The 27,962-nt window shown below is 37.1% G+C and overlaps 2 protein-coding genes across 4 annotated transcripts in view; one reads left to right on the top strand and one right to left on the bottom strand.

Annotated features, from left to right (window-relative positions):
• The window catches only part of Orc3 (origin recognition complex subunit 3), a 58,423-nt gene extending 55,639 nt beyond the window's left edge, over positions 1 to 2,784 (top strand). For all 3 annotated transcript variants that reach the window (XM_020163796.2, XM_020163795.2, XM_020163799.2), the window contains 2 exons: positions 685 to 764; positions 1,212 to 2,784. In XM_020163796.2, coding sequence (XP_020019385.1) covers positions 685 to 764; positions 1,212 to 1,317 — 186 coding nt within the window. In that variant the 3' untranslated portion in view covers positions 1,318 to 2,784. The remainder of the gene's footprint in view (positions 1 to 684; positions 765 to 1,211) is intronic.
• Positions 2,785 to 6,041: 3,257 nt separating this feature from the next.
• Positions 6,042 to 27,065, bottom strand: Akirin2 (akirin 2). Its single transcript, XM_020163800.2, has 5 exons — positions 26,683 to 27,065; positions 10,924 to 11,067; positions 8,287 to 8,436; positions 7,053 to 7,124; positions 6,042 to 6,776 (listed from the first exon to the last, which is right to left on the bottom strand). The coding sequence occupies exons 1-5, from the start codon at positions 26,915 to 26,917 to the stop codon at positions 6,766 to 6,768; spliced, it is 612 nt and encodes a 203-aa protein (XP_020019389.1). The 5' UTR covers positions 26,918 to 27,065; the 3' UTR covers positions 6,042 to 6,765.
• Between the last annotated feature and the right edge of the window lie 897 nt (positions 27,066 to 27,962).

Raw genomic sequence — 27,962 nt, 5'->3', positions numbered from 1 at the left:
TGTTACAGAGATCTTAACTCTGTTGAAGGCCCTATTCATCTGATGTCTGATCATCATTTAAAAAAAAAAAAACCCTAATTCGTTGCTTCCGAGGAAAAGGCTTTTCCTGGGACAGTCAAGGGAGATTGCGAGTAGAAGATACAGGGCTTTCTTTGGCCTTTTAACTTTGACTAGCTTTGTTTCTTTTTTTTTTGCATATTTTTTTTGTTCTCTGAAACAAGATTATTCAGAATGATTACGTTATCTTTTAATGTGTAACTTTTAAAATGGTCATCAGTATAGTTTTGAGGAATGAAAAAGGAAATAGGCTAGGCATGGAGGCAAGAGATTGGGAATATCATGGCTGGAGGACAACCCAGCCAGAAAGTTCATGAGACTCCATTTCAACCAGTGAAAGCTGGGTGTGGTGGCGTGCCTGACACCTCAGCTATCCAGGAAACATAAATAGGAAGATTGCAGTCCAGGCCAGCATGAGCATAAATGCCAATCCCTATTTGAAAAATAAAAAGGGCTCAAGCATGAGGCCGTGAGTTTAAACCCCAGTACTATCAAGAAATATGCCAACTATTTGGAAGCAGCAGTATTAAACTTGGCTTCATTATACAGTCATCAAAGGGAATACAGAAAAAGATGTTTGGCAGCTACAGAGATTTTTATTTTCCTCTTGTCTTTTGTACTCAAAAGGCTTTTGCAACAGTTGTGACAGCTGCTGAAAAAATAGATGCAAATTCTGCAACTTCAGAAGAAATGAATGAAATTATCCAGTATCCTTTTAAAACCAGTTCCACAATGTCCAGGAACAAGGCATAGTAAGTTTAGTTTCTTGGACTTGGAAATGTAGCTCTGCAGAACAACATTATCTATTTGGTGCCAAACTTACATCAAAATCATATTCCAAAATTTACCAAAAATGAAATTGTCATTATTGAATTCTCTACTTTTCTAATGTTTGTTTGGAAGTGGGAGAGGGCAATTTTTATACTATCTGAAAGTTTAGATTTAGGAAGTGTTTTAATACTTTTTCTTAATCATATCTTATTGTCATATTTTAATTACATTTAATGTTTTTCTGTAAGAGTTATAAGTTAATTTAGGAATGTTTCAGCTACCTGCTTGTTTGCCAACTAATATTTTAACTTGAAATATTAGATTGAATATCCCTTTTGTCAAAAATAACAACACAAGTCAGTTTCCTTATCTAGAGTCTCCAGCGCTCGGTTTATTAGAGCTGTTTCTGAACTAGAACTTTTAGGCTTCATAAAACCTACCAAACAGAAGACTGACCATGTGGCAAGGCTAACATGGGGAGGCTGCTAGAAATCAAATGAGTGAGTCTGGAGCATCACATCTAATTTAAGAGAGAAAGGAGACCAGTCATACTTACATGTCACCACAGGAGACTTCTAGTGAGAAATCTTATGTGTAAACAAAGTGCACTCATCTTTGGTCTACTTCAGAATACAACAAATAACATGCTTACATAATAACTAAAATTTCTCATATTGTCAGTGTACTTTTCACAAGCCATTACTAAGTTATGAGTAAGTCATTCTTGAATATATAGTATGCAAATGAAATTTATTTATCCAGGAATATAAATTATTTATGATTGGTATAACAGCACTCATTTTCTTCCTCCAGATTTCTGGTTTTGGTATTCCTCACTTCAAAATATTGAGTATTAATGACCTACAGGTTTGTTTCTTCTTTGTTTTGACAAAAGATCTAAAACTGCCTCTGCCTCCCCGTTTCCATTAGTCTTAGAAGATCCCAAGCTTTTTGGCTTTACATTTAAAAAGGCAGCAAATATTCAACTGCTAGAAGACTTATCATGGAGTCATGGAGCCAGTGAGGCTTTGACAAGTCACAACTCAAACACAAAGCCCAGATAAGGAAATCAAGACCCAGATGAAATGTCTGGTATTTCCCATGGCAAGAACCAATCAAGACATAATGAAACAAAATACACTTAAAGCTCATTACTTAATGTTGTACTCCAAAGAGAACTCTGGGGCTTAACATTACCAAAAAAATTAACTTTACCACAAAAACTACCATGAAAAGTATGGCTGGGGGGGTGGAGTACATGTTCAGAAAACTTTTTATTAGTAAACCTTAGCATTAACTGCAGTTGCAGGGCATGTATGTGTATGCATTTGCACTTTAAGGACAATTTTAGTATGTAACTAAACCTTATTAATTCTGTAGTATAAAAGGTATTAATAAGGGTTTATTATATAAAATTACTATATGTCTAATATACTAGTGTCTTACACTAATGTCATATTACTAATGTCTTACACTCTGGCAACATGAATTTAGGTGACATAAATGAATAAGTGGTGCCTTTGTCTAGCTTCAAACACATCAAAGTGCTTGATGAAATATATCCCAAAAACAAATTGTCAGAAATGTTGCCAAACATTGAAAAAGGAAGGAAACCCCCAAGGTACTAGAATAAAAGAACAGCAAGCCAGAGCAGAATGTATTCCCAGTAGACTTTGAGTTAGACTATCGTCACAATTAGTTTGAATAAGTATCTTACCGTCTTCAGCTCCAAGATGCCAGAATTTCTTATTCAGGAGAATTTAAACACTGTATATGCATACAAGACAACTCCATAGTAAGGAATTTATGATATGTAAACACAAAACCTCACTGTAATGAAGTACTTTGATACCTTGTATCAAAGGCAGAACCTGTCTTCCTAGGGGTCCTTGAATTGAGGGCATGAAACCTGCAAAAGGGTATTATTAAAGAATAAATTCCTATTGTCTAAAATCAGTGAGATTCCATGATTTATCTTTACAGCAAAACCTCAATATTTTTTTGCAATATTCTGTTTATTCCCCTTCAGTCAAATGTGTTCTCAACCACATATTCCTTTTTTTACAATGGTTGGTTAAAAAAAATCTAGGGAAAGGATCTGTAAATGATTTCAAAGATTTTCTATCACCTCTTTGAGACAGTCAGTCATGGGGAAGGTTTTCCTATACTCCAGTTATGTTAATGAGGATTCAAACCACCATGTAAAACGAGGTTTCTCTCCTGCTTAACTGGCACAGATGAGCACCAGATCAAATTTAGAAATCATTTAAATACTCATACAGCAAGATGCTTAACATATTACATACAGAGGGACTGGCCTCGCAAAAACTAGCAGATTTACATCTGTAAGATTAAGAGAGCAGCATGATGGAAACAGTCCTATTTTGATAGTGAATAATCAAAAGAGCTATAAAATGAAAAGATAGAACAAATTTGTGGTGCAGAACCTTGACTTGTCAGTTCAAGGCTGTGTCCATTCCCCAATGTAGAAAAACCAAAAACCTCAACAAAACTTACAAATGGGGTATTCTGATTTAATAAAAATACTTTTAATGAAACTATTAATCTAAAACTGTTGTAGTTTAAAATTTATTCAAAAAATATTTAGCATAGACCATGTGCCCTTGTGGTATCAGGTAACAAAGACCCTTGCCTTCACTGTACTCTAATAAAGTAGAACAGACAATTGTTAATAGAAAAAAAGAAACAGGGTAAGGAGAACAGGATATCATATTGCAGTTTTTAAGAGTGGTCAGGGCAGACCTGACTGAAATAACATTTGAGCAAAAACTCAAAAGTGGTGTTAGAGTTAATTACCCATAAAATTTTATGGGAGAACACTCTAGGCGAGAACAGCAGCAGGAACAAAGATCCTAAGGCAGAAGTATGCCAGCCACGTTGGAGGAACAGCACAGATGGCCAGTGTAGGTAAGGTAAAGCAGCATGAGTAAAAGTAATTCAATAAAAATGGAATGAGGTATGCTGGAGCATAGGTTAATATAGTACTCTGAAAACAATTGTAATGTCTCTTTCTTAGGTAGGAAGCAGTCTAAAACTTAGATCTTTAAATGATCACTCTGGCTATTTTGAGAATAGAATGAGGTGGGCAAGAGGCACAAAAGAAGTGAAACAAAAACCAGTTCCACTGAAAATAATCTAGGCAAACTTTGTCTTGGACTAGGGTAACAGCAGTGTAGTTGATGCTTTAAATGAACCAATATTATTAAATGGATGTGAGAGTTAGACTTTAGCTTAAAAAAAAAAAAAACTGGTATGGCATTGCTATTACAATTGGGGGTTTGCTGTGATTTGGCTGTTTTCCCCCAAAGGCCCATATGTTAAAAGGTTAGTTCTCAGGATGGTGCTATTGGAAGGGTGGAACCTTTAAAACTAAGTCCTACCCTTAGGTTGTTGGAGTATATCCTAACCACTCCTCTTTAACCTTTTGCTTACTGGATGATGAGGTAAGCAGTTATGCTCCATTGTGCACCTCTTGACATGTGTTACCTCACTACAGGCCTAAAGTAGTAAGGACAATTGACTATGGACCGGAACCTTTAAAACCGTGGGACCTTTATAAGTTAATTATCTCAAGTATTTTATTGTACTGACAGAAAGGTAATAAACAGGGGTGTTTGGAAGGAGTTTGGGCTTGGGAATAAATCTTGAGATATCTTGTTAGGTATCCAAATAGAGATGTCACATCGAGAGGTGAATATAATCTGGTGTCATTATAATAAAGATGAGTTTACCAAAATGAGAATGAAAAGAAGGAAGGAGCCCAAGTTCAAGCTCTGGGGCATGCCTGTGTAGTATTAAAGTTCAGGGAAATGAAGACTGGACCAGCAGCAAAAGATTCAGACTCAGAACAGCAGTGGAACTAAGGCAAGTGTAGCAACTTGGAAGGTAACTGGAATTTCAAGGCCAAATGCTATTTGTTGATTGGATTTAACAATGCAGAAATCTTTGTGGTGACTTTACAAATAAGAGTAATGGACTAGTGAAGACAAAGCCCGAGAGGCATCACCTGTCAGATGAACTGATAATCAAGTACCCAAACTTAACACTGATCCTGGAAAGGCCATGCATTGTATGTTATAAATGGAAGCCATAGCATCACTTTGCAGTCTTACACAAAAGGTTTAGCCCGAAAATTGTAACAGTTTTAGACTTACATTGTACAATCAGTTTAAAAGGATAGAAAGGTTGCATTCATGATAAAATAATTCAACAAGACAACAGACCTAGAAAATTAGTATCCTAACTGAATCCCAAAGGGCAAGACGACTGAAAAATAAAACACTGTGATAAATCTGACTATGGATTTCATGATAAATTTAAGGAAGTATTTTAAGTGGGGTAATGGTACTGAGGTTATTTTAAGTACATTAAACATTTTAACGTGTATGACTATCTTTGAAATAGTTAATAGTCTTATGTACATATAAACATGGCAAAACTAAAACTTCAATTGAAGTGGGTCATTATTCTTTCAATTTGGAGGGAATAAATTGGAGGCTGTATACACAAGGGGGAGGGATGATTTTAACTGGCATCTTACCTAACATTGAAGGCCAGAGATGTGGTTAAACACACTGCAATGCACAGATACAACTCCCACAACAAATCATGATCTGTGCCAAAGTGCTAGCTAATAGTGCCAAGACTGAGAATCAGGTCAGGTAGATCTATCCACTTTATGGCCACCCTATGCTATATAACCAATGTTTCTCAAACACTAATGGATTTAAGATTACCTTGGGGATTTTGTGAAAAGCCTACACCACTTTTGGGGCTTGATTTAAAAGTTAACTGAAATATAATTTCTTCCACTAATTGGGTCAGGTATTTAAGTTCCAGACCATTTAGGATTGGTGAAAAGAGTAGAAATATGGTATATTAGAATTCAACAGAAGAGTTCAATTAAGGTTTCCTCCCCACCCCCGCTTCATTATATTATGTTTGGCAACCATGCATGGAAAGTGAGTTACATTTGCGGAATCATGCTTTCAGCTTTGTTTTTTCCTTTTGAAAAAAACAAAAACTGGATTCTATTGGTATCTGAGATAAAAACTCTACAGCTGTTAGAAGTATACTATCATGCAGTAAGTTATATACAAGAAGCAATTTCACATCATACCTGAATTTTTGAAAACAGAACTCAAATTGTGAATCTTACCAAAAAATTAACTTCACTGATTACTGCAAAAGGCTTACATTTAAAACACTGGCTTTATTCAAATACTACCCCTTCTGTACATTTAAAAAACAAGCAGAACATAAGTAAATGTTTTATTCTTCCAACTAAATTCCAGTACAGTAAAACAATGATACACTTTGGGGAAAAAAATGCAGCAATAAACATTTGTTAAAAAGACTGATAGAATAAATAAAACTACCAAAAAAAGAAAATCATATAAACCCATTCTGAAACCCCAAAAAGTCCTGGAATACAGAAATGCCCTCCTTCACTATTTCGTAGGAAGCACTGTAGGCTATTTGCTTAATATTGTCCTGGAATTACATTCTAAATTAATAACTGGTTACAGGCTTGGTTGTAGTGCACAATTAAAGTCACACTAACTTCATCAAGTGTCATTCTACAGTTTTATTTACACAACCAGTGAAGAACATGTTCTAGAATACCAGCTTTAATCCTTTTCAAACACATTAATATAAGAAGCCAAATTGTAATGATACAGCAAAATGAGGCCACTGTTATTAATACAGGTAGCAAAGGTCCACATCCAGGTGGTAATGACATCAGGGAAATTTCCAAAACCAGTTGCTGCTGCCTAAGAGTGGTTGCCACTGACAAAAGCTTGAAATAACCTGTATTCACAGAGGGGTATATTGGCATTGCTGCATCTCATAATTAGGACCTCCTGCAACAACTCAACAGGGAACAAGGCAGCCCACAAATGCAGGTAACGTGATTCATGAAACATCTAAAGGGAGAGAAAGGAAAATCAGAACAAAGAACTGGCCAAATTCAATTATCTTCCAAACAAAATTCAAACATACCAGATACTCATTCCCAATATTGCGCCTAGGTATTTAAGTAACCAAAAGTAAACCTAGCAAAGTTTTGTTACTTATTTCCTCCAGGCTTTTGTCTTCATGATTTTCTGTTAAACTGTTGTCTTGAATACAAAAAAATAATTTTTTCCTCCTTAAAAGACAGTGTTGTTTTCAGAGTATAAATTCAAATGTCAAATACTTACAACTAGCAGGCTGTTCTCCATATCGTCGCATTATCTGATCATGCGTGAACTTCACAAATGCATCATATTGTTCTACAAATAAAGGTACATGTCAAATACATGATTTGCAAAACACCCTAATATATTAGAGCCAGATTAAGCACACAGTGAGTGAAACAATTCTAAATGGATATCTTAACCACTCACATAACCTCAGTAGTTAGTAGTGTATCAAATGGAAAGGGCAGTGGGTTTAGTCAAGGTGACAGATGGTCAGTGGTTAAATATGGCCAATGAAATTACTTAAAGATCCAAAATGGTTGTTTCTAATGCAAAAAAAAAAAGCAAAAAACTTCAGTAGTATACCTTGGATATTAAACCAAAGAAAAATCTATCCTGAGTATCGGCAGAACTGAAAAGTTCAGCATACAACCAAGGTTTGAGACCAAATCACATGGCCTCATATACATTTTGGTGGCACTTACTTCCTAATGATGAAATAAACAGTTAACTTTCTACTCTGAGAGTTTTATTGTAAGTGATCTATGAATGGCAACACTGTGATGAGGAAACAATTTAACAAAAACTATCCATCTACCCTAGTCATCTATCACAGAAACATTATGCAAGCAGATGCTCTTGCCTGTATTTACACCTTGTTTTAATGCCTTAAGAATCAAAAAGCTTAGAATGGCTTTATACAATCAAATCCATTTTAAAATTAAGGGTTTTTTTGTTTTTGGGGGGGTTTTTTGGCAGCACTGGGGTTTGAACTCAGGGCCTATCAATGAGCCATTTCACCATTTCCATCTTAAAATTTAAAAAAAATAAAAGATCAAATTACATGAATAATTTTATTTACCACACTTAAATTATCAAATTTCACCTAAGTTTTTTGGTAATTAAAAAGTACACAGCTTGATGTATACAGTGCCAACCAACAAGATATGTCCAATGTCTATAGTGATGAAAAGGTTATCATGAAAGATATAGTTCAGAAATCCACAACCTAGTTGAAGTAAACAGCTGAAGTCAGTTTTCAGCAGAGGATATACATGAAAAAAATCGAGTTCACGAATACCACTGCTAATCTATATGAATAGCTAGTTCCTGAGGTCTCTAAGGTGGGGTGTGAGCTTAAAGAAAGTTGATCTATACTACCAGTGTATAGAAAAAGTAGTTTAATTGACATAAAGTACATGTGGGAAATAACAGATTTCTTACAATGAGTTTCTGGGAGACAAACATCTCTTACCAGCAAGTTTTGTGTTCAGTATTTCTTCATACTCTTCTCGAATTTTCTCTTCACGTTCTTTCAACAAACGTTCACAGATCATCCCAACCTGCCGTAAAGTAAATAAGGGCTGTTCTTTTTTTAATGGTGAGGATGTTGCAGATGCAGTTCCTATGTATAACATGAACAAAAAACAGCACCTGCTTTAGAACCATGACAGAAAGCATCTTCCAAATGAAGGTTTCATTTGTATCTTTTCAATGTCATAAATACATTTTTAAACATCAGTTTTTAGCACAGGATTTCCCAAGACTTAAAACAGGTTTAAATGATTCTATCAGCCTGTGACTGGAAAAATATAGCAAGATGTAATTGTGTATAAGGAAAAAACTAAACATCAGTGGAAAAGACTTCAAGACAATTACAGTGATGGGTCCCCTTACAAAACTCTTTGTCTCCATTCTAGCAAATACCTTACCAGAAGTGTGTGGTTTACAAACACTTTTGTGTATGATTTACAAACTTTCCCACAAAATAAAGACCATCTCTAGTGTAAAGCTTCATTTTATTAGTACCAGAGTAACAAATGACTATGCTGTTTAAAAAAAAAAAAAAAAGACTTACTTAAAAGCCACACAGAAAATGAACACAACGGGGTTATTTTACTACAGTACTCCTTCATTTTCCAAACCCCTTAACTTACGTTTCCCTTCATTTAAAAAAAAAAAATTATATGGCATAAACCCTTTTGGATTTACTATAGAAAACATTCTGGAATCTAGATATTTATTCCCTTGCTGAAGGAGCATAACTGATTCTAAAAGTGGTTTAACAGTGATCGTAACTCCCAACTTGTATCACTCCCAGTTAATGTAACTTACCTGGAAATGAAAGCTCAAATGCTGAGCTAATAATGATATACTCAAAACTGTAACAGTACTACATCATTATACTAAGTGTTCTAAAACAACTATATCCCAAAACAGCTAAAAACCTGTTTGTCGATTTCATTAAATTAGCAAGTCTTACCTACTAGAAATTTTTAAAGGGAAAATACTATTTTATGGTAATAATTTTTAAGACACTAAACTTAGGTCTATTAAGAAGAGCTTTAGGGGAGAACAGGATGTCAAGCATCTCTGTATAAGCTGATTCATGAGCAAAGATTCTGAAAAAAAGGTTACTTTGTGATCTCTTAAAGGAGGGAGCACTGATTTTCTTGCCTACCTGAATTTTTTTCTTTTTTCTAACAGCCTCTGTTTTTATTTACTGTTATCTGCTAGGAAGCCATTTTTTAAAAATAAAGCTTGATGATAAAGACTTAATATTTAACATTTACATTTTATGATTCAGAGTCCTTAAGACTACCACCTGGTATTATCAGATAGAGAGATACTTCCATTTTAAAAACATTTCTTCAGAAGTGCATTCCTCTTCAAGGATCATTTAAAGTACTCTCTTCTTCCAAAAACAACATTGCCAACTTCTCAACATCTACCATTAACCTTTTTGAGAAATCAGTATTATGAGAGCCATCCTTATAATACTGCTGCAAGTATTCTATACACATACAAGCACATTTATTTGCTACTGATTGTTTCTTCATCTTTATCTGTGTTTTTGTTCCTGGTACCTCCTCTTTTCTTCATTTGCTCCTTCCAGCTTGAATGGCTGGAACCAGTTAACTGGTCTAATTAGAACTGTTGTCTACTACAGAAATAAAGTACACCAGCTTTAGTCCATAACTACTAATGATATCTTAATTTCAAATTCCCAGCTTTACTAAGACTGCCAATCTTATAAGAAATAAACTAATAATGAAATGATACTGATTTCCTGCTGAGAATAGTCACCTGCCCTTACTATGTTCACCCACTTATACCCAAACCCTCCAAAATGGCAGGAGTATTGCAGTAGTTTTGAACAGTTTCATGTTCTCTGATCTAATTTTATTTGACTATGTTATGGCTTTAAATGGCTTTTTTTCATTCTGCCAGGATTTTCCTATCCCTAATGAGGGGAGGGAAAGTAACTGCGTCCGTAAGAAAAATGTTGAGGACTTTAGTTGCTAAAGTTAAGAGTCACTTCAGATGGCTCTTTTTTCAGCCAAGAAGCTTCACCCTTCCCTTCACTTCAAATACCCCTTATTTTTCTGCCTCAAAAGAAAAACTTATTTGCAAACCACTCCCTCCAAAAGGTAGGTAAGATGAGGTATATGATCAAGCTCTGCTTTTAGGAATACAGCCCAATAGGACAAGTATGTGAGAGTGCGTATATAGGGATATTTCTACAATCATGTAACAGCAGAATTTCTGGTTCAAACTGGCAGGTTAAGTACAGGAAATCTATAAAATGGAAAGTGTTCGGCCATGCAAGGTACATCTATACCTAATAAAGAAGGCATATGGAATATTGTTACAAACTTTTGAATGGAGGCTAAGAATCATAGTATTTATATGATGCCCACTTTGGCTGTCTTTGGTCAGTGGGAATCCAGATTATGATGACTTACTTTGTACTCTATTTTTAAGATATTATATATTATATAATTTTTTAATCTTGGAGCAAAAATGGGAGCTTAAGTGATTGAAAGTATTTGAAATACACTCTTCCCATCCTGAATAACATTTTTTTTCACTTATTAAAGTTTATTATTACCTGGTGAAGCTGGTCCACTGAGGAGAAATGCATGTGGCTGTGCATCAGAACTACAACCTGGATCTGTCTGTTGGAAACTAGTTTCTAAATGTCTTCTCTTTTGCATGCGCTTATATTCTTGTTTTATGTTGTACAGAATTTGTTCTAGAAGAAAAAAAAAAGTTAAAATTTGGCACGGTAAAGGGAAAAGTTTAAAAAAAAAAAAGGGTCTGGCTTTTATTATTATTAGGAACATTTAAGAGGACCTCTATCCAAACTATCCCCCTTCAAATAACATACAGAAAACTAACATTCTGTGAGGAATTCTTTTCTGTGAGGAGGCATACATTCACAAACAGCATATGCCGTATAGCATATATAGGTATCTATACTACCTCAGCTATTCAACAAAATCATTCTTGTTGACCACTGACTACAAAAACAAAGTTTTTCACTCACAATAGTCATCAGTCTGTGAACTAAAAGCACACATTTTACTCATATTCTTGAGTCACTAACTTAGGCCTCATGTATCTGTCACATTATAGAACTATTAAGTGGATATTTCAAAGCCAGTAAGTCATTAGAAAAGGGGAAGATTATGTATATTCAAGCACATACCAGGTGAGACATGACCATAGATGCTAACTAAAATATCATATATAGAATGGCATGGCCAGGGCAGGGGTGTGGCTCAGTGGTAGAGTGTTTGCTTATCACGCCCTGGGTTTGATCCCCAGAACCAAAGATGACCCAAAAAAAAAAAAAAAGAGAGAGCACATAACCATTAGTATTCATTGCAATAGAACTAGAATATTACAGCATTAATAGCAAAGCTTTCTGAGTCTTGGGGGGGAAATACATGTAGTGACAGATACATGACAGGTCCTCCCAATAAAAAAGAACCACTATACCAAAGTACAGTTATCTTTAACCACAGCCACCAACAATTACATCCAGCATACCTTTTAAGCCAGTATGATTCGCTTTCAAATTCAAAATACATACCACTTAGTCTCTCTCCAGAAAATGTCTACCTTAGGTTTCCACTTCCCGACCACAATTTCTCACTACCCCCATGGTTCCCAAATTAGGTTATTTATGTGAAACTATTCCAATCCTAATCCAAAGCAAAATTAAACAAGAATAAAAAGCATTAGGCAGTAAAAAAAGACTAACAAATTTAGTGTAACATTTGACTCTACAGTGGTATTTTGGAACCAAAAACTAAGTTGAAGGCCAAAGACCATAACATCATTTTAAGAAATTAATACTGGTTTTTATATGTAAATCTTCATCATCTCTTTTCCCACTGCAGACTCTTGATAAGACTCTGAGGGACATAAATCAGCCCTTTAAATATTTTAAACATTGCTAAGTTCATTATTTTAACTGGAAAAAGCTACAAAAGATAAAATATGGCCAAGATAGTGCCTGCTTTAATTTTGTGTAATAAACAAAACTTTACACATCAATGTGTGATTTAAACACAAAAATCATACAATGGAGTGAACTAACTTCAGGTTAACTGTCAGTTTTAGTTACAATTAACATTTTCAGAATGTTAACATTTGTTTGATATGGGTTATGGTCATTTTTGGTCCTTTCCTATTTAAATGAAATTGTTCCCTTCCTTTGGGAGTATTAAAGTCTCAGGGCTTTGTGCTCTGCTTGAACCCCAGCTCTTTTTGCTCTGGTTTCTTGTAAAGATAAGGTCCTTGCTTTTTGCCCAAACCAGCTTGCTAGGCTAGGTAGGCACTCTACACGACTAGACTAATGTTTCATTATTTTAAAGCAAAGTCATGAGTATGAAATAAAATTACTGTTTGTTTAGCAGTAAATTTGTAAAATGCAGTAAGTTGATAAATAGGTTTCCTAATATTTACCAGAGGTATCCAATAAAATTATGCAATATCCTGTATCAACCAGAACAAGCACAAATACCTTTTTAAATAACTTGTCAGTAACTATGCTAAAGTTCAATATATTTTCATCTCTGATAAATGGCAAACTTCACTTACCACTTTTCTGTTCACTATGAACATCCTGATCCAAAGTGCCATTCAAAGCACAGTAAAATTTATTCACAACCAGAGACTTTATGTACTATCTCAGAATAATTTCACTTCAACATCTATTTTGTGACTAGACTTATTTGATCTGTCTAGCCACATCATTTGATGAGTACATAGCCATTCTTCGATTACTTTACTTTGCTTCTTGCTTCACACCAAAATCTATGAGAACACAACTTAAAATGTACCAAAAGCAAGCTCTTAACAAGTCTAGTATTAAGATCAAGTAAAACAAATTTAGTTTTGTGTCCATCTATCTGATACTTATAGACATCACTAACAAGCTAAAGAATTTTAAGGTGTAATATTCACAAACTAAAACAAAGGAATGAGTTTAGACACGTGCATACATACGGCCTTGGAACCAACATAACTTTCATCACTCCAAAAAGTTCTCTCATGTCCCTCTGCAGTTAATCCCTCTCCCCACCCACCACACACCCCTAAACTTGCCAACACTAAATCTGTTACTACAGTAGTTGGCCCTCTCTACCTGTGAGTTCCACAACTATGTATTCAACCAAGAACAAAAATATTTTTAATTGCCGCTATAACTGTGCAAGTCCACTTTTCTTGTCATTGTTCCTAAACAATACTGTGTAACTATTTACACAGCACTTACACTGTCACAGACATGCTTGAGATTTATCTGTCACATGAATCAGTAATTCCTTTTTATTGACTAGTAATATATTTCATTAAGTAGTGCATGTATACCACACACAGAATTCACTTATCCACTCTCGTTAATAATTCAAGATAATTCACTTATCCACTCTCTTGTTAATGGGACATGGGACGATTTCCAATTTACGACTTACGAATATTCAAGTACTAATATTTGGAAGGACGTTTCATTTCTTTTGTGTAATACCTAAAAGACTGCCTAATCCAGAGTGATTTTACCACTTGACATTCCTACCAGCATAAATGTATTACGAGTTCCAGCTGCTCCACGTCCTTGCCAACACTTGATACTGTCAGTTAAAAAGCTCGAGAATTTTGAATGCTATCTGCCTGCACTGCTTTTCACATTTAATATGATGCAACTATGTCACCTAACCCACACAGTGCCCTCAAATGTTCTAATATTGGTAACGTGATCAACAACGTCATGCAGTAAATGGTGCAATTTAACTCAGCCAAGATCTCAACAGAGATCACAAACAAGGTCACAAACAGCTAACTACAGGCTTTACAGCTCAATTTATTTCAGTTCAGGATTACAGTATATAACCCAAGAAATTTCCCCAGATTCAGTATTCTGCAATGTACACTGATAAGTTCTGATGTTGGTAACTTCAGATATCTAGCTAACAAGTTGTATAAAGGCCTTCCATACATCAATGAAGGACTTGACTAGTCTTAAGCTACTTAGATCTAGTCATCTTTTAACAAACTAGCAAGTACATGCCTATTTACATACTTAATTATTTTATTCCAAGAATATGTGGTATCTGCCAGCACAATTTACAGTCCACTGAAGAAAAATAAAAGTTAAATAAAATTTCATTTGCATTTTCAATATCATATTCCGGTTGTAATCAGGTATACATCATAAAACTTAAGACTGAATTTGCAGCAATCATTTTGAGCAAAGTATTTAGCTATCTTCCTGAGAAGCTACCTCACAAATAGCTGTATGTATGTACCTTTTTCAAAATCCTACAAACTATATTAATCTTTTACCATAAAATACTACTAAGTCAAAGAAGTAGCAAAATGTTCTGACTCCTAGCATTTTCATCTCCAAATCTACTAAATGCCAGTTAAGAGTGCTAATACAATTCCCCTCCTTAATAGGTAAGAGATGTTAGTAAACCAGCACTTATTCCTTTGTAATATTTCTTAAACCAAGTTAGGTAAATGTGAACACAAAAGGCTTCTTTTTAGTTCCCATTGGTTACTTAAATCCTGAATGCAATGAATAAAGTAAAAAAACACAAATAGGAGAATATAGTTATGGGATTAAAATGAGGTAACTGAATTGATAAGAGAGAAATAGCACAAAATGGGACAGCAAGGGGAACTTAGAAGTAAAAATGTGTTTAAAGGAGAACCACAAGGCTGTTGCCAGTGGCTTACATCTGTAATCCTAGCTACTCAAGAGGCAGACACCAGGAGGATTGCAGCTTGAAGCCAGCCCAGAAAAATACTTCTGTGAGACCCTATCTTGAAAAACCCTTTACAAAAATAGAACTGGTGGCTCAAGGTGAAGGCCCTGAGTTCAAGCCCCAGTAACACAAGAAAAAAAAAAAAAAAAAAGAACCACAAGTAGGGAGTGGGGTGTCAAAGTATCTTTCTAGGGTATATAAATTCTAAAAACCTGATATGTGAATTTAAACATTTGCTCCAGACCCATAAAGCTGTAATTTTCCTACTGACATTACTAAGGTTCCATGAACAGTCTTAAAGGTTTATGTGTATGAAAACCTTTTTATATCTCTATATGTCATTCATTTCTCTATGGAGTATCTTTGAAAAAATGAAAGTGATCTAATCTAGACAGAAAACACAGTAACAAAGGGTTTTTAAAAACCTTGGAGGTCCGCCTTCCTAGGGTGGAAAACCCGTATACAATTAAGTACAGAAAACCTGCAGTATCCATTAAGACCAAAAAAAAAAAAAAAACTGTTCCAAATAAAATAACAAATCTAGAGTTCTGAACTACATACTAGACATCACTCTATTTTATAAATTAAAATACACACAACTGGGGATTGCTATGAAGACTCATCTTTATAAGCCAGCTATTTTCCCAGGTTCCTCTATTTAGAAACTAGAACAGTTCTTACATTCTCCATGAAGGACCTTTAAGGACAAAGTTCTTATGCAGCCAAGAGCTATTTGACTAAAAAGAATGAACTAATACCTTTAAACTCACTCTATATCAAAGGGACCTTGAACCCTTTGATTCTAACACCAGTCAATATACAGCTAGAGTTTTTTAACTTCTATCTGGATTAGCATGAATCTTAGTAAGCACAATACAGCTGCACACAATTACACAAACTTTAAGGTATTATCTACAATGCTTTAAAAGCAACTGGCTTGTAAGTTTCAATTTATTGTATAAGAGGTATTATTTATCTTTCTATAGGAGTAAAAACAGTTACATAATCACCACAAAGTCAAATTCTATTATTGTTTGAAAAAAAAGACTCAATTTGTTAAAAACCTGCAGATAAGCATCAATTTTACAAATTAACTGCACAATGGAATTTCAGTAAATACAAAGAGTGTGAAAACTATATTTATCAGCAGTGGGTCCTCCTTAATATGTAAGCTTCCTAGCTCCAATTTATAATATACTAAAGGATTATGTTGCTTTGTTTTGCTCTTCACTACTTACAGGTTATCTTCTCAAATAGCTTACAAGCTAGAAAAATAGCTATTTTTAAAAAGCAGTAAATACAGAAAGAGAATAAGGAAACTGAATCATCCAAATCTAAAATGTGCATACTACAGAAAACATCTAATTCCATTTGGTTTAGAAGCAAGGGGCTCCTATTCCAATTCACCACAGCTATGAAGGCAAAGTAATTTATATTTAGTTTCAGTCACATATTTCAAAAAGTTACCAATGGCTACATATTACCAGTGAAATAACAATCTTGCAGTGGTGGTAGCTTTTCTTCCTCCTGTAGGAAGGTAAATGGATGACCCTTATACAGTAAATTATTATATAATGTAAGTTTAGAACCTAAGCCAATTTTGCAAAGACTGAGAACAGGCTTCTTGAGGACTCTAGGGCAACACAATCAAGCTTAAGTATAAACCCATATCCTATGGTAACTTGTTAGGATGCTTGAAAAAAATCTACACACAAAATTTGAGCACACCTAGAAATCAGAATTTGCAAGCTGATGATGATTCATTCACAGGCCAAATGAAGCCCTGTTTGGTCCAAATATTTACTTTTAAAAAATAAATGTAACAATGAGACCCCCTTTGTACAATCAGTATATACTAGTAAAGAAAACCACTATGAATGTATGGCCAACATTTAAAAGCTGAGTGACTTGATTTCTGATACTCTTGGGGAGGAAGCCAGACTATGATGACAAAAACCTGCCTGCTACCTTTTGGGGGTAAATCTTGAGTGCTTCCAAAATTTTAATGTACAGTAAGTTTACCTTATTCATGGATTTATTACTTGTGAGGGTGATCAAAAAAATAGTAAAAAAAAAATTTCAAAACCAAAAATATTAAATTCCCACAAACATGCTAAGCAGCTCAAGTGATAACAAATAGAAGCTCTGCCACTACTAGGCCCCACCCCTTGGAATCCCTAACCACTGATTATGCACAAGTTGATACAAAGTGGGAACTAGTGAGTAATGCCTTCTGTGTTATTGTCAGTTGAGTTTAAAAAGCAAGGTAAAGGTTATGGCAATCCTCCCAAGCCAAAAAAGGGCACGTGATGTGCTTAATTCAAGTGATAAAGTGAAATTTTTAATTTGTTGAAAGGCAGCATGTCTTTAGCAGCATGTCCTTGGGCAGCGTCACGGGAAGCTACACATCCCGAACATTTGTGGTTTTTCCTCAAAGAACTCTTTTAAACCATATACCCAAGAATACCAAGGCTCACCTGGAGGTATCATTAAAATGTACATTCTGAGAGGTGGTTCTTACGATGCTGTATTTCTCATGAGGGAATGCTGTGGGTTCCTAGCAAGGTTGAATTCCCTAATCCCTATCTAGTTCTCATCAGTCACTTGCATTACTTGTGTGGAGCCATGAGTACTTACGTTTCTAGCCCTGCTTAAAATAACTCCCTTAATATGGCATTTAGAAAAAGTGTTTGACTACTGGACATACTAGAGAGTGGAGAGAAGGAGAAGGAAAGCATTAACAGCAGGATTTTTACCTGTAAGAAAATACCTAAGCAAACTAAATTCATTTTGCCACCTTCACCTAAATGGTTTTTGTAATTCTAAATTAGACACGCACACCATTCCTTAGTGGGAAAATATTCTGCAAATGAGTCTAACATTCGTACCCACCTCCCACAGGGAAGTTCATTACCGGACACTAAACTATATGCACTGCTTCTTTCATCTCTCCTTTTTTCAAAAAAGGAAATTCGTGTTCATCATCATGTGACTGATGATAAGAAAAATAAAAGGCATTTACTTTCCCATCATAACTACTGTAAAAGGAGTTAAGACCACCTCTTCCACAAGAAGCCAGTGATTGGAAGCCTACAGACATTGTTTGTTTATCCCATGTATTTTGTAAATTCAGTATAAATTAGCCAACAGATTTCACAAAAATTCTGACTTCTGCTGGTACAGAGCCTCTTATTGGGAAAATCTGGTATTTCAAGATCCAAGTCAACCATGGCTAGAATTAAGAGGAATGACTGAACTAAAGCTATAAAGTGTCATCTGTAAGTAGAAACTGAAGTCTAGGAATATATTGAGAGGGGCATGAAGGTGAACCTAGAATTAAAGAAATACTGAGTTTAATGACTAGTTGAAGATAAAGAGCAGCCAGAAAAAAACGGAAGAAAACTGTCATGGAAATATGACAAAGTATGCCATCAGGCTAAATACCGTAAGAAAGGTCAAACGAGGATTGATTGAGTGCCATGGAATTCATTGGTGACTTGACAGGTGTCTGAGGCACAAATACATTGGTAGTTGATAACCAAAGAAATGGAAGCAGAATACCTGAAAGCTCTTTTAATTTGGTTTTAAAGTGGAAGAACCTGGAAGACAGCTGGAGGAAAATGATGTCTTACTTTCTTTCTATTGAGAGACCTGAGAATACTTAAAGCCAAAAGCAAAGACCAGCTGGGAGAGGGGGGTAAAAAAAGGAATACTCGGGGAAAGGAGGACCTTTCCCTCATGGTGTAAGGTACTTTCATTATCTCATTTAATCCTCAATGATACTAAAAGGAAAACCAGACAGGCACAAATGTTGGTAGTACTGGTACTGAGAACTGAAGAAACTGCCATTTGATGGCCTATGTTTTTTTTTTTTCTGTAGACTAGAAGGGCAAGGTTATTCACAGAAAGGTAAGACTGAAAAGTCCCATTTAAGAATGTCCTATTATAACTACTTCTAGCACACAGAAGCAGGAAATGCTCTTTCTTAATCCTCACAACAACCCTAGGAGGCAGATACTATCGTGCACATTTTCATAAATAAGGCTCTGCCTCAATGTCATCCTTCTGAGATGTGCCAAGCTAGGTCCCAAGCTTTTAACAACTACTGCTTTCTCCAATATTGTAAATGCCTGGCCAGCATTTGATAAGTACCTACAGTTACAATAAGTCACAATGAGGAAGGCTAATTTTTAGAAATCAGGATGCTAGAACAGAAAGACTAATACCATATATAGTTGATAAGTTCATACTTTAAAACTTAGTTTGATTATTAAGAAGGTAGTAACCAAAAATGAAGCATAATTTTCATCTATCTAGAGCCCTGAAACAGTGATAACCGGATATAACAAAAGACATCTCCCTGTTACATCCAGAAATTTACTTAAGGGTGGCTCAGGTGTCTCTAAGCTGCCTCCTCTTAAAATAAGCAACTACATCAAATGAGAATGTTTTACTGTCATTTTAGACTCCAGATTTTTTTTTTTTTTTAATTTTCTTGGTAGTACTGAGGTTTAAAACTCAGGTCCTCACTCCTGCTTGAGCCACACCTGCAGTTCACTTTACTCTAGTTATTATGGATACTGAAGGTGTGTGTGGGGGGGGGGATGTCTCACAAATTATTTGCCCGGGCTGGCCTTGAACCATGACAGTCCTGATCTCAGCCTCCCAAGCAGCTAGGATTACAAGTCTGAGCCACAGCACCTGACTTCAAGATTTCATTTTTATTTTTTAACTTTGTTTATTTTGGCAGCACTGGGACTTGAACTCAGGGGCTCATACTTTCTAGGCAACCAGTCTACCACTTCAGCCATTCCACCAGCTGTTTTATTGACATTTAAAAGTGAAGAATTATTCTAAATTGGTAGGTCAGCATTGTCACACAAATACAGCTGATTACAATGCCAGACTCTTACAATGTACTGAAATTGTACACTGGGGTACGGAAGGTTGTTAAAGAGAGCTGCAGGTTTCCCTGTCCTAGCAATAAAAATCTATACTTTAAATCAATTATACCACTTAGCAAAGTTGTTCTCGGAGAGGATTTTATTTTAGCTTAGGAACAAGCAATCCTCTGTAATAATTAAAGGTATATATTCAGGGACAGCAATGTATGAAAATCTGGTTTTCTTCAAATTACATTCTATCCTTCATTGCTAAGTTAGTTATTCCATTTAAATAACAAAGAAATACTTACTCTTCCAAGTCCCTCCCTCCAACCTTTCTTTTCAGTAGCTTGATGTTTTTTTAGTTTTGTAAGAATTAACATTAACAAAAAGTGAGTATTAAAGTCAGAATATGCATACACTAAGTAATTTCAGAAACTAAGCCAGTAAGAAAGCTTAGCACTTTTTAAAGAAATCACTTTTTCGTTCACATTTCAAAGGTAGTAAAAGTGTGATTTAATCAACAAATCCATTTCAATACTTAAGCTATCAAAGAAGTTAACAATGCTAATGTGGAAAAATGTCATCAAGAAATTAGACTAGGTATACTGATAAAGCATACCAATTAAAGCACTTTAATTCAAGGTTAGCCAGCTAATAAACAAAGCATCAATAGTGGCTGCTTTATCAATTCTTCAAGAGACTCTCTTACTCTTTGCCCAACCAGCACATTATCTGGAACTCAAATGAGGTTCACAGGGACTTAAATAAGTGACCGCTACAACAAGTATTTAGGTTTTTTCATACTTTTTAAGAAAAATCAGATAAACAGACCCAGAAATTTAAAAATCATAATGTTCTAAGACAGAATGATCTGAAATTTGTGACAGATAAAAAATAACAACTTAAGATTTTTAAAGGGGAAAAAAAAGTTAAGCTATACTCCAAAACAAACTGAAAGTACATTATGAGCTGCTTCTGTCGTGCTGGATTAAGTATCACCATCATTCTTTTAAAAGTCCACCTTCACACCGGATGCTGGTGGTTCATGGCTGTAATCCTAGCTACTTAGGAGGCTGAGATTGGGAGGATCAGTTTTTCAGGCCTGTCCAGGCAAACAGTTCCCGAGACCAGATCACCAAAATAACCAGAGCAAAATGGACTGGAGGTATACATACAGTGCCTGCTTTGTAAGCACAAAGCCCAGAATTCAAATCCTAGTCCAACCAAAAAAAATCTGCCTTTGCAAAGGCTTATAAAACCTATCACACTGTAAAATTCTGATCAAAAGGCCTAAGACAAGTATCAAAGCTGACAAATGAATATACATTAAAATTTGAAATAACCCACATGGAGTCTCTGCTTAACATTGATGCAGTATCATGTCATTACATGAAAAATTTGATATAATGAGACGATTTAAAATATTTTAAATACAGCTCATGTTTATCATCTAGAAAGATGAGGAACTGAGACGTATATACTTCAAGGGCTCCAGAAACATTGTTTAAAGTCTTTAATTACAGTAGTTATATTACAACTTCTTTGAATCACATTTTTTGCCATAAAATGTCCTTAACATGCTAAAAACAGCCTAAAAGGAAAACTGGTAAAAACAAAGGGAGTTGGGGGGAGCTGCAATTACATTTTTCCCCCAACTTCAGCAATTCTAAGCAACTTGAGAAATGCCAACAGCTGAAAAGCTCAACAAATATTCAACATCTCAAAGCTTTATTTGTGATAAGACATTACCTAAGAGGGAAAGTATGGCAGGTAATACCTTTGAGACTATTATAAACATTAACATCTCATATGACCCTCAACAACACTTAAAATTTAGGAGGCATCCTGTTAACAATGCCCCAAGAATACTGTTAATGGATCATTTCTCAGTTGTGTTTAGAAAGTTTGAGGTATGTTAAGGTAAGCTGTGTTCTAGAATCCTACACTAGGCAATAAAGTTAGAGTAGCCATTTGCAGAAGCCAGACTGTTCATACAGACTTGAACAATATTTCCCTTACTCATACTTTTTTGAAGGGTAGTCCTATCAAAGGCAAGAAATTCACCATGGTTTCACATATGCATAGAAAACACCATAAGAGTCATCAGCACTAAGCACAGTGTTAAACAGAACAGCAAGGAACACAAAATGCTGATTAACTAATTCAGTTATATAGATACTTGAAAATACCCAGCCTGCCCCCAAAGCCACTATCTAGTTCCATTAACCAGCTATCTAAGATGTCCAAACTAAACATATCATATGCCTTCTTATTTACGGAGAAAGTTTCTTTTTCAAATAGGAAAAAATTATGCAAAACTAGACGCTTCCACTCAATGTCTTTTATTTTCAATCTTTCAAAAGTGTCTTCCTGGGTCTATCTCAACATTTAGGAGGAAAAATGCACTGAAGTAACACACAGTATATTCTTTTTTCCTATAAAGCCACCCCCAAACTGAAGAAACTATTCTCCTTTACATATCAGACTCTATCCTGGTGGCAACCAAAGTAGCTACTAGCATCCATACCTCAAGAGGCTAACCTCTCACCAGAAATGGTTAGCCCAATGTGATTCTGTGCTCAAGTTAGACTTCATTTCTCTACCTTTAAAACAAACAAAAACCCTCAAAAAGGAATATAACTGTACTATTCTATAATGGCCACAAACAGATTTCTTCTTTCTTTTTTGGTCCTTTTTTCCCCTTAATCATAATGTTGGGGATGGAATTCAGGGCCACACTCATGGTAGGCAAGTGCTATCACTGAGTTACACACCCCAGTCCCAACTCATAGGATTCTTAAATGTGTATTTTACAGAACTATAAAATAACTTGCACTATATAGTCCTAAATATCAGATTTAAAACCCATAGTACAAAACCATTAAAAACATTTATTTGCAGAATCCACTGACAAACTAGAAGCAACCTCACAGCTGTCTAAACAACCACAAAATAAAAAAAAATTAAAAAGAAACCCTCTTCTGGTTCAATATAAATGACATCTGAAGTGAGATGCTGCCTGCTCCAACAGACATCTCGTTTGTTTGCCTAGAACCATTTATGTTTCATTTAAGCCAGCTGGTGTCTCCGTTTGCAGGCATGCATCAATGTCTAGTGAACAATCTATGCTCCTGTAAACTCTTCCCTATTCACAGCTGTAGTTTCCATTTTTAATGGCAAGTTTCCAGCAAATACAATGAGTTCTTACAAAGGAATTTAACTCTTCATCCAACTCAATTCCTAAGGCAAACTAAAGGAATGGTACCAAGCCAAAATGTGTATTAATTTGACTAGCAAACTCACAAAGAGGTTGACATCACAGAGGGTCTGTCCACCAGAACATTAATTCATAGTAAAATTATGAAAACAATGTGTTGGATTTGATTGACAGTCTCTTGTAATGTTGCATAGTATTTTGGTTTTATTAAAACACTTCTTCCTTGGGAATGTCATGACACTCTTAAGCTAAATGGTAATGTCACAGAGTTTCAAATACCAACAGGGAAGGACAGAACACTTTGACTTTGTTTTCCGCTAACTTGCCAGGGTGAATATTGACGCAGTTATATAAGCATTCATTTCCCCAACCATATTTAATGCTTCTCTCCCCAGACCCACCTCCATTCATCATCTACTTTTCCTTTTACAATTCAAGAGCATTATAAGCCTTACTGCTAATACCCAGGAGTAGGATGCACAAACTTTTTCTATAATGGACCAGGCAGTAAATATGCAAATATGAGCTCTGGGGCAATAAAGTCCATCATAACTACTCAACCCTGGTATTATAACCTGTAGAGGACAAACTTAAAAAAAAGAATGAGAATGGTTAGTTTTCCAGCAAAATAATCACTACAATTAACTTCCAGCCACTTAAAGATGTAAAAGACATTGTTAACTCCCAAACTGTGCAAAATCATGGCCATACTTTAACCCTGCCCTGAACGGTGGTTCTGAATTAGTAACTCAGGTGTCCAAAAACCACGTTTGAGATATGCAGTGTGATAAGGAACATCCAAATAAGCCACAACGTTAACTACCACAATAAAGGTTCCAAGTCTTAAGGGTTAGAAAGCAAGCAGATTTTCTTCAGTTCAAACAGCACTGCTTCCCCTTATTAAATATTGCAACAAGTTGAAAAATACTGATTTAAGTAAGAACAATCCTTAAGTCAAACTTTGGAATCACCTTCCTGGAATGACTAAAATAACAGCAAGGGTTTAAAACAATGTCCAAATTCCCAAAGCCACGAATAGGCCATATCTTAATTTCAGGTACACCACCAGAAGAAACTGGTAAGTATCCAGAGAAGAATAAAGACAAACTGCACTGTACATGCTCTGAAAAACTTCAGTTCCCTAGTTCTAAATTATTTTAAAATATATGAACTCACAGAAGTTAAAGGAAAACAAGAATTCCAGCAGAATCTCCACCTCAACTTGGTAAACCACTATCCACTTCAATCCTAGCTACTTACTTCACAAAGAATATAGGGGTATTTTCTCCTGTAAAGTTTAAGAATCACCATAATTAAAATAGGTACTTGAGGAAAAGTATTTCCAAGTTTGGTAACAGGAAAACTGGGAAGCTCTTTGATATCTGCACAACACTGCTGCTGCTCCCATTATGACAACATTATTACAAAGCCATATCCCAAACTGGTCACATAAACACACACTCCAAGTCATTAAAAAATTTAAACCAGCAATTTTAGCTGGTTTCTCAGATCAATTTTTTATACTAACATTCAAATTACTAGAAATAAGTAGGTAATTTTTAGCAGACTCAGTAAAAATCAACTAGGATGTGATTTTAGATTTCAGGATATGATCTAACTTCCAAAGGAGACATAAAGAAACACTTTGAAAAATAGAAGAGAAATATTTCAGAAAATCAATGTGAAACTGAACTGGCTGTCTTAAACAACAGCAATAATTCCAATTATATTATAGTCCACCTAACTGAAATTTGAGATGAGGAGTCAACTGTATTAACTGTTACAAATATATCAATGAAATGACAAGTTCAAAAAAGGCTCCCAATTCTTTCTGAATAAGTTCCCTTTAAAGTGAAAAAAACATGTTATAGTTCCCTGCTGTTTTGCAATTATGTTCAAGACTATTTCAGTAAAATTGAGATATACTTCAACTCACAAACCTACTAATTCACTAACTACAATGAAATAAATACACTGCAAATTACAGCTATTTTGAAATGGCTTTTTTAGTAGTTAAGTACAGATTCCGTGACACCATTTTAATTTTCAAAGATACCATTTTCACTAAAAAGATAAACTAAAGATGTCTACCACAAGGAATTCATTCTTGGCATTGATTGTTCTTTTTAATTAGAAATGTCTAACAATCAAGAATACCTTTATATAAAAAACAACTCTAAAACAGTTATATCCTTAAGTTAGATATTTCAGTAGCAAAACTGGTAGCCTATGTAACTGAGGGTCTCCCCTGTGGATTTGGGAAAGGATATTTTAAAATGTAACATTAAGAAAAAACACTTGGTACAGTCAATTCCACAGGAAAGTTAGCAAATACAGAAGTATATACTTCCCACCTTTTTTTTAAAAAGCTAATGACAAGACATTTTAAATCCAACTAATAGAAGGCTTTGTCTAAAGGTGACATTACCACTGGCTCAAACACAAAACCTTTGCATGCTACACACAAAGGAAACAGATTTACACTTCAAGTCCACAAAAGCCTATCCTAGAGGTGCCGGGGGCACACAAGGATTCAAAGTACAGGGGGTATAAATAAAAACAACAACAACAACAACACTTGGGCATACACATGCTTACAAAGCAGTCAAAAGGCATTCTCCACAGCCACTTTCAGGAAATGTTCCAAGATGAAAGGCCAGTCAGTCCGAAGTCCCTTGCAATCTTGGGTTGATTTCTTCATTATCCTCAAGGATAGGTTGTTTTCTCCCAACATACTTTGTTGGGTAGAAATAAAGCATTTACAAATAAAAACAACTACTCAGCCCCAACTTGATTTCCACTAAAACTTCAAGATTTCTCAAGGGCTAGACGCATAATGTGTGATCACATTACAATACTTGGGAAGAGCATTTTCTTTGTTGTTGACCCTGCTAGGGAAACAGGTCTTGACTCAGCCAAAGTGGCGTTCTTGTGGGTGATTAATGACAGGCCTAGATCTCGCCCCAGTGACATCCATCCCCACCCCCTCCTCCTCTATACTAAAATCAGCCATGTCTGAGCTGGAGGAGGGGCTGCCGTCTCGCCTCAAACCACCCAGTCCCGGAGTTAATAGCTGCAACCAATCGATTCGGGCCAACAGACAGCGAGATTCGGGTGAAATGTGACCCTTCCCTCGCCTGATTTATGAATAATATCGCCCTCTCTGATCATTTCCGCCGGGTCCCCACTTAACTACGGAAACACTCAATTCCAGCCATTCCGCCCAAAGAAAAGGGTCTTCCTCTTCCCCACAGTGAGGGCAAGACACGGCCCCCACCCATCCAGCCTCCTGACACCAACCCCCCCAACCCCCCCCGACATCGGGCCATTGTGTCCCCGCACCCCGAGGAGCGACTTCAAACCAATGTGGCCGCCCGACGACTTTTCCTAACAACGAGGGCCACAACACCACAGTCCGGTCCCCCCACCCCACCCCAGCAGCCTCACCCCGCCCCGCGACCCCCGCCCCCCGCGGGACCGAGTCCCACCTGTGGTGAGGCGAGAGGAGACGTCGCCGAACGGGGACGGTTCCATCCGGAGATACTTCTGCGGCGAGGCGGCCGCGGCCGAGAAGGAGGCGGCGGTGGCCGCGGCGGCCGCCGACGGGGAGGCGGCGGCCGAGGTGGGCGCCGACAATGGCGCACATCGCCTCCGCTTCGGGGACGCCGGGCTCAGCAGCGGGTCGAAATCCAGAGTCCTTTTCAGAGTGGCTCCGCACGCCATGGCCGGGGACAGCCGAGGCGCTCGGGTGGGGTCGGAAGGAAAGGGGGAAGAGCGGGCACTCGCGGGGCGCCCAACCGACGGGGCTCAGGCGGAGCCGGCGGGTCTCGGAGCGCCCGCTGGGGACCGCACTGCCGCCGCCGCCGCTGCCTCCGCGGCAGGGGCAGTGGCCGGGACCGGCCCGGGCGGGAGCGGGAGGGGCGGTGGCGGCGCGCACGCCAGCCGCGTCAGGGGGGGCTCTTCCGCCTCCTCCGGCGCGGCTCCCCAGGGAGAGGCTCGGGCCGCCCCCGCCGTCCGCTCCGGCTTTGCGCCGCGCCTGAGGCGCTCCTGCTCGGAGACCGGCTCCCTTCGGAAGTCGATACCAGCCCCAGGAAGAACGGGGGCGTGAGGTTGGAACGCCGCTTCCAACACAGTGAGAAACTGGCGGGCGGTGGTCGGTGTGGAGGGATGGCGAGGTGGCTGCGGCTGCAGGAGCTCCAACGAACACGTCCAACCGCTTCCCCCTCCACTGTACGACTCTTCACCCGCCGCCGGCCCCAATATGGCGTCAATAACAACGCCGCCGATTCAAATCCTGCGGCCTCAGGGCGCCTGCGCGCGGGGGCGGGCCCACCCCAGGGTGCATCCTGGGAATTGTGGGTTTTGGCGGAGGGGAGGAATCAGCGTGAATGACGGTTAGGCTGGAGTCACGGAAACTACGACTCCCGTCATTCAAGGCGCGCGATTCCGAGTTCCGGGTCGGAATTTAAATCCCCCCACACAGCGAGACAGTAAGAGGAACTAAGCGAAAGACAGAAGAAAGGCTCTGAGACTGTGGGAGAGAGGGAAATGAACCCGTAAGGAAAGCGAGCTAGGCATCGTAGAGACCTGTAAGACTCAGGGCACAGCTAACAACCGGAAAATAAGAAAACAGCCACCCCAATAGTCGAAGAGAGATTAATTTCAGTACCAAGAATGCCAAAAACAAATCCTATCACATCAGGGGATAGGAAATCATGAAAATCTGCAAGACAGAGCAACGGTAGTACTGTCTGTTTACAGGATCCCT

This window comes from Castor canadensis, chromosome 1 (genome assembly GCF_047511655.1).
Source record: "Castor canadensis chromosome 1, mCasCan1.hap1v2, whole genome shotgun sequence".
Lineage (NCBI taxonomy): Eukaryota > Metazoa > Chordata > Mammalia > Rodentia > Castoridae > Castor > Castor canadensis.
Note: the sequence above shows the minus strand (reverse complement) of the source record. Positions and strands in the feature narration are given on the sequence as shown.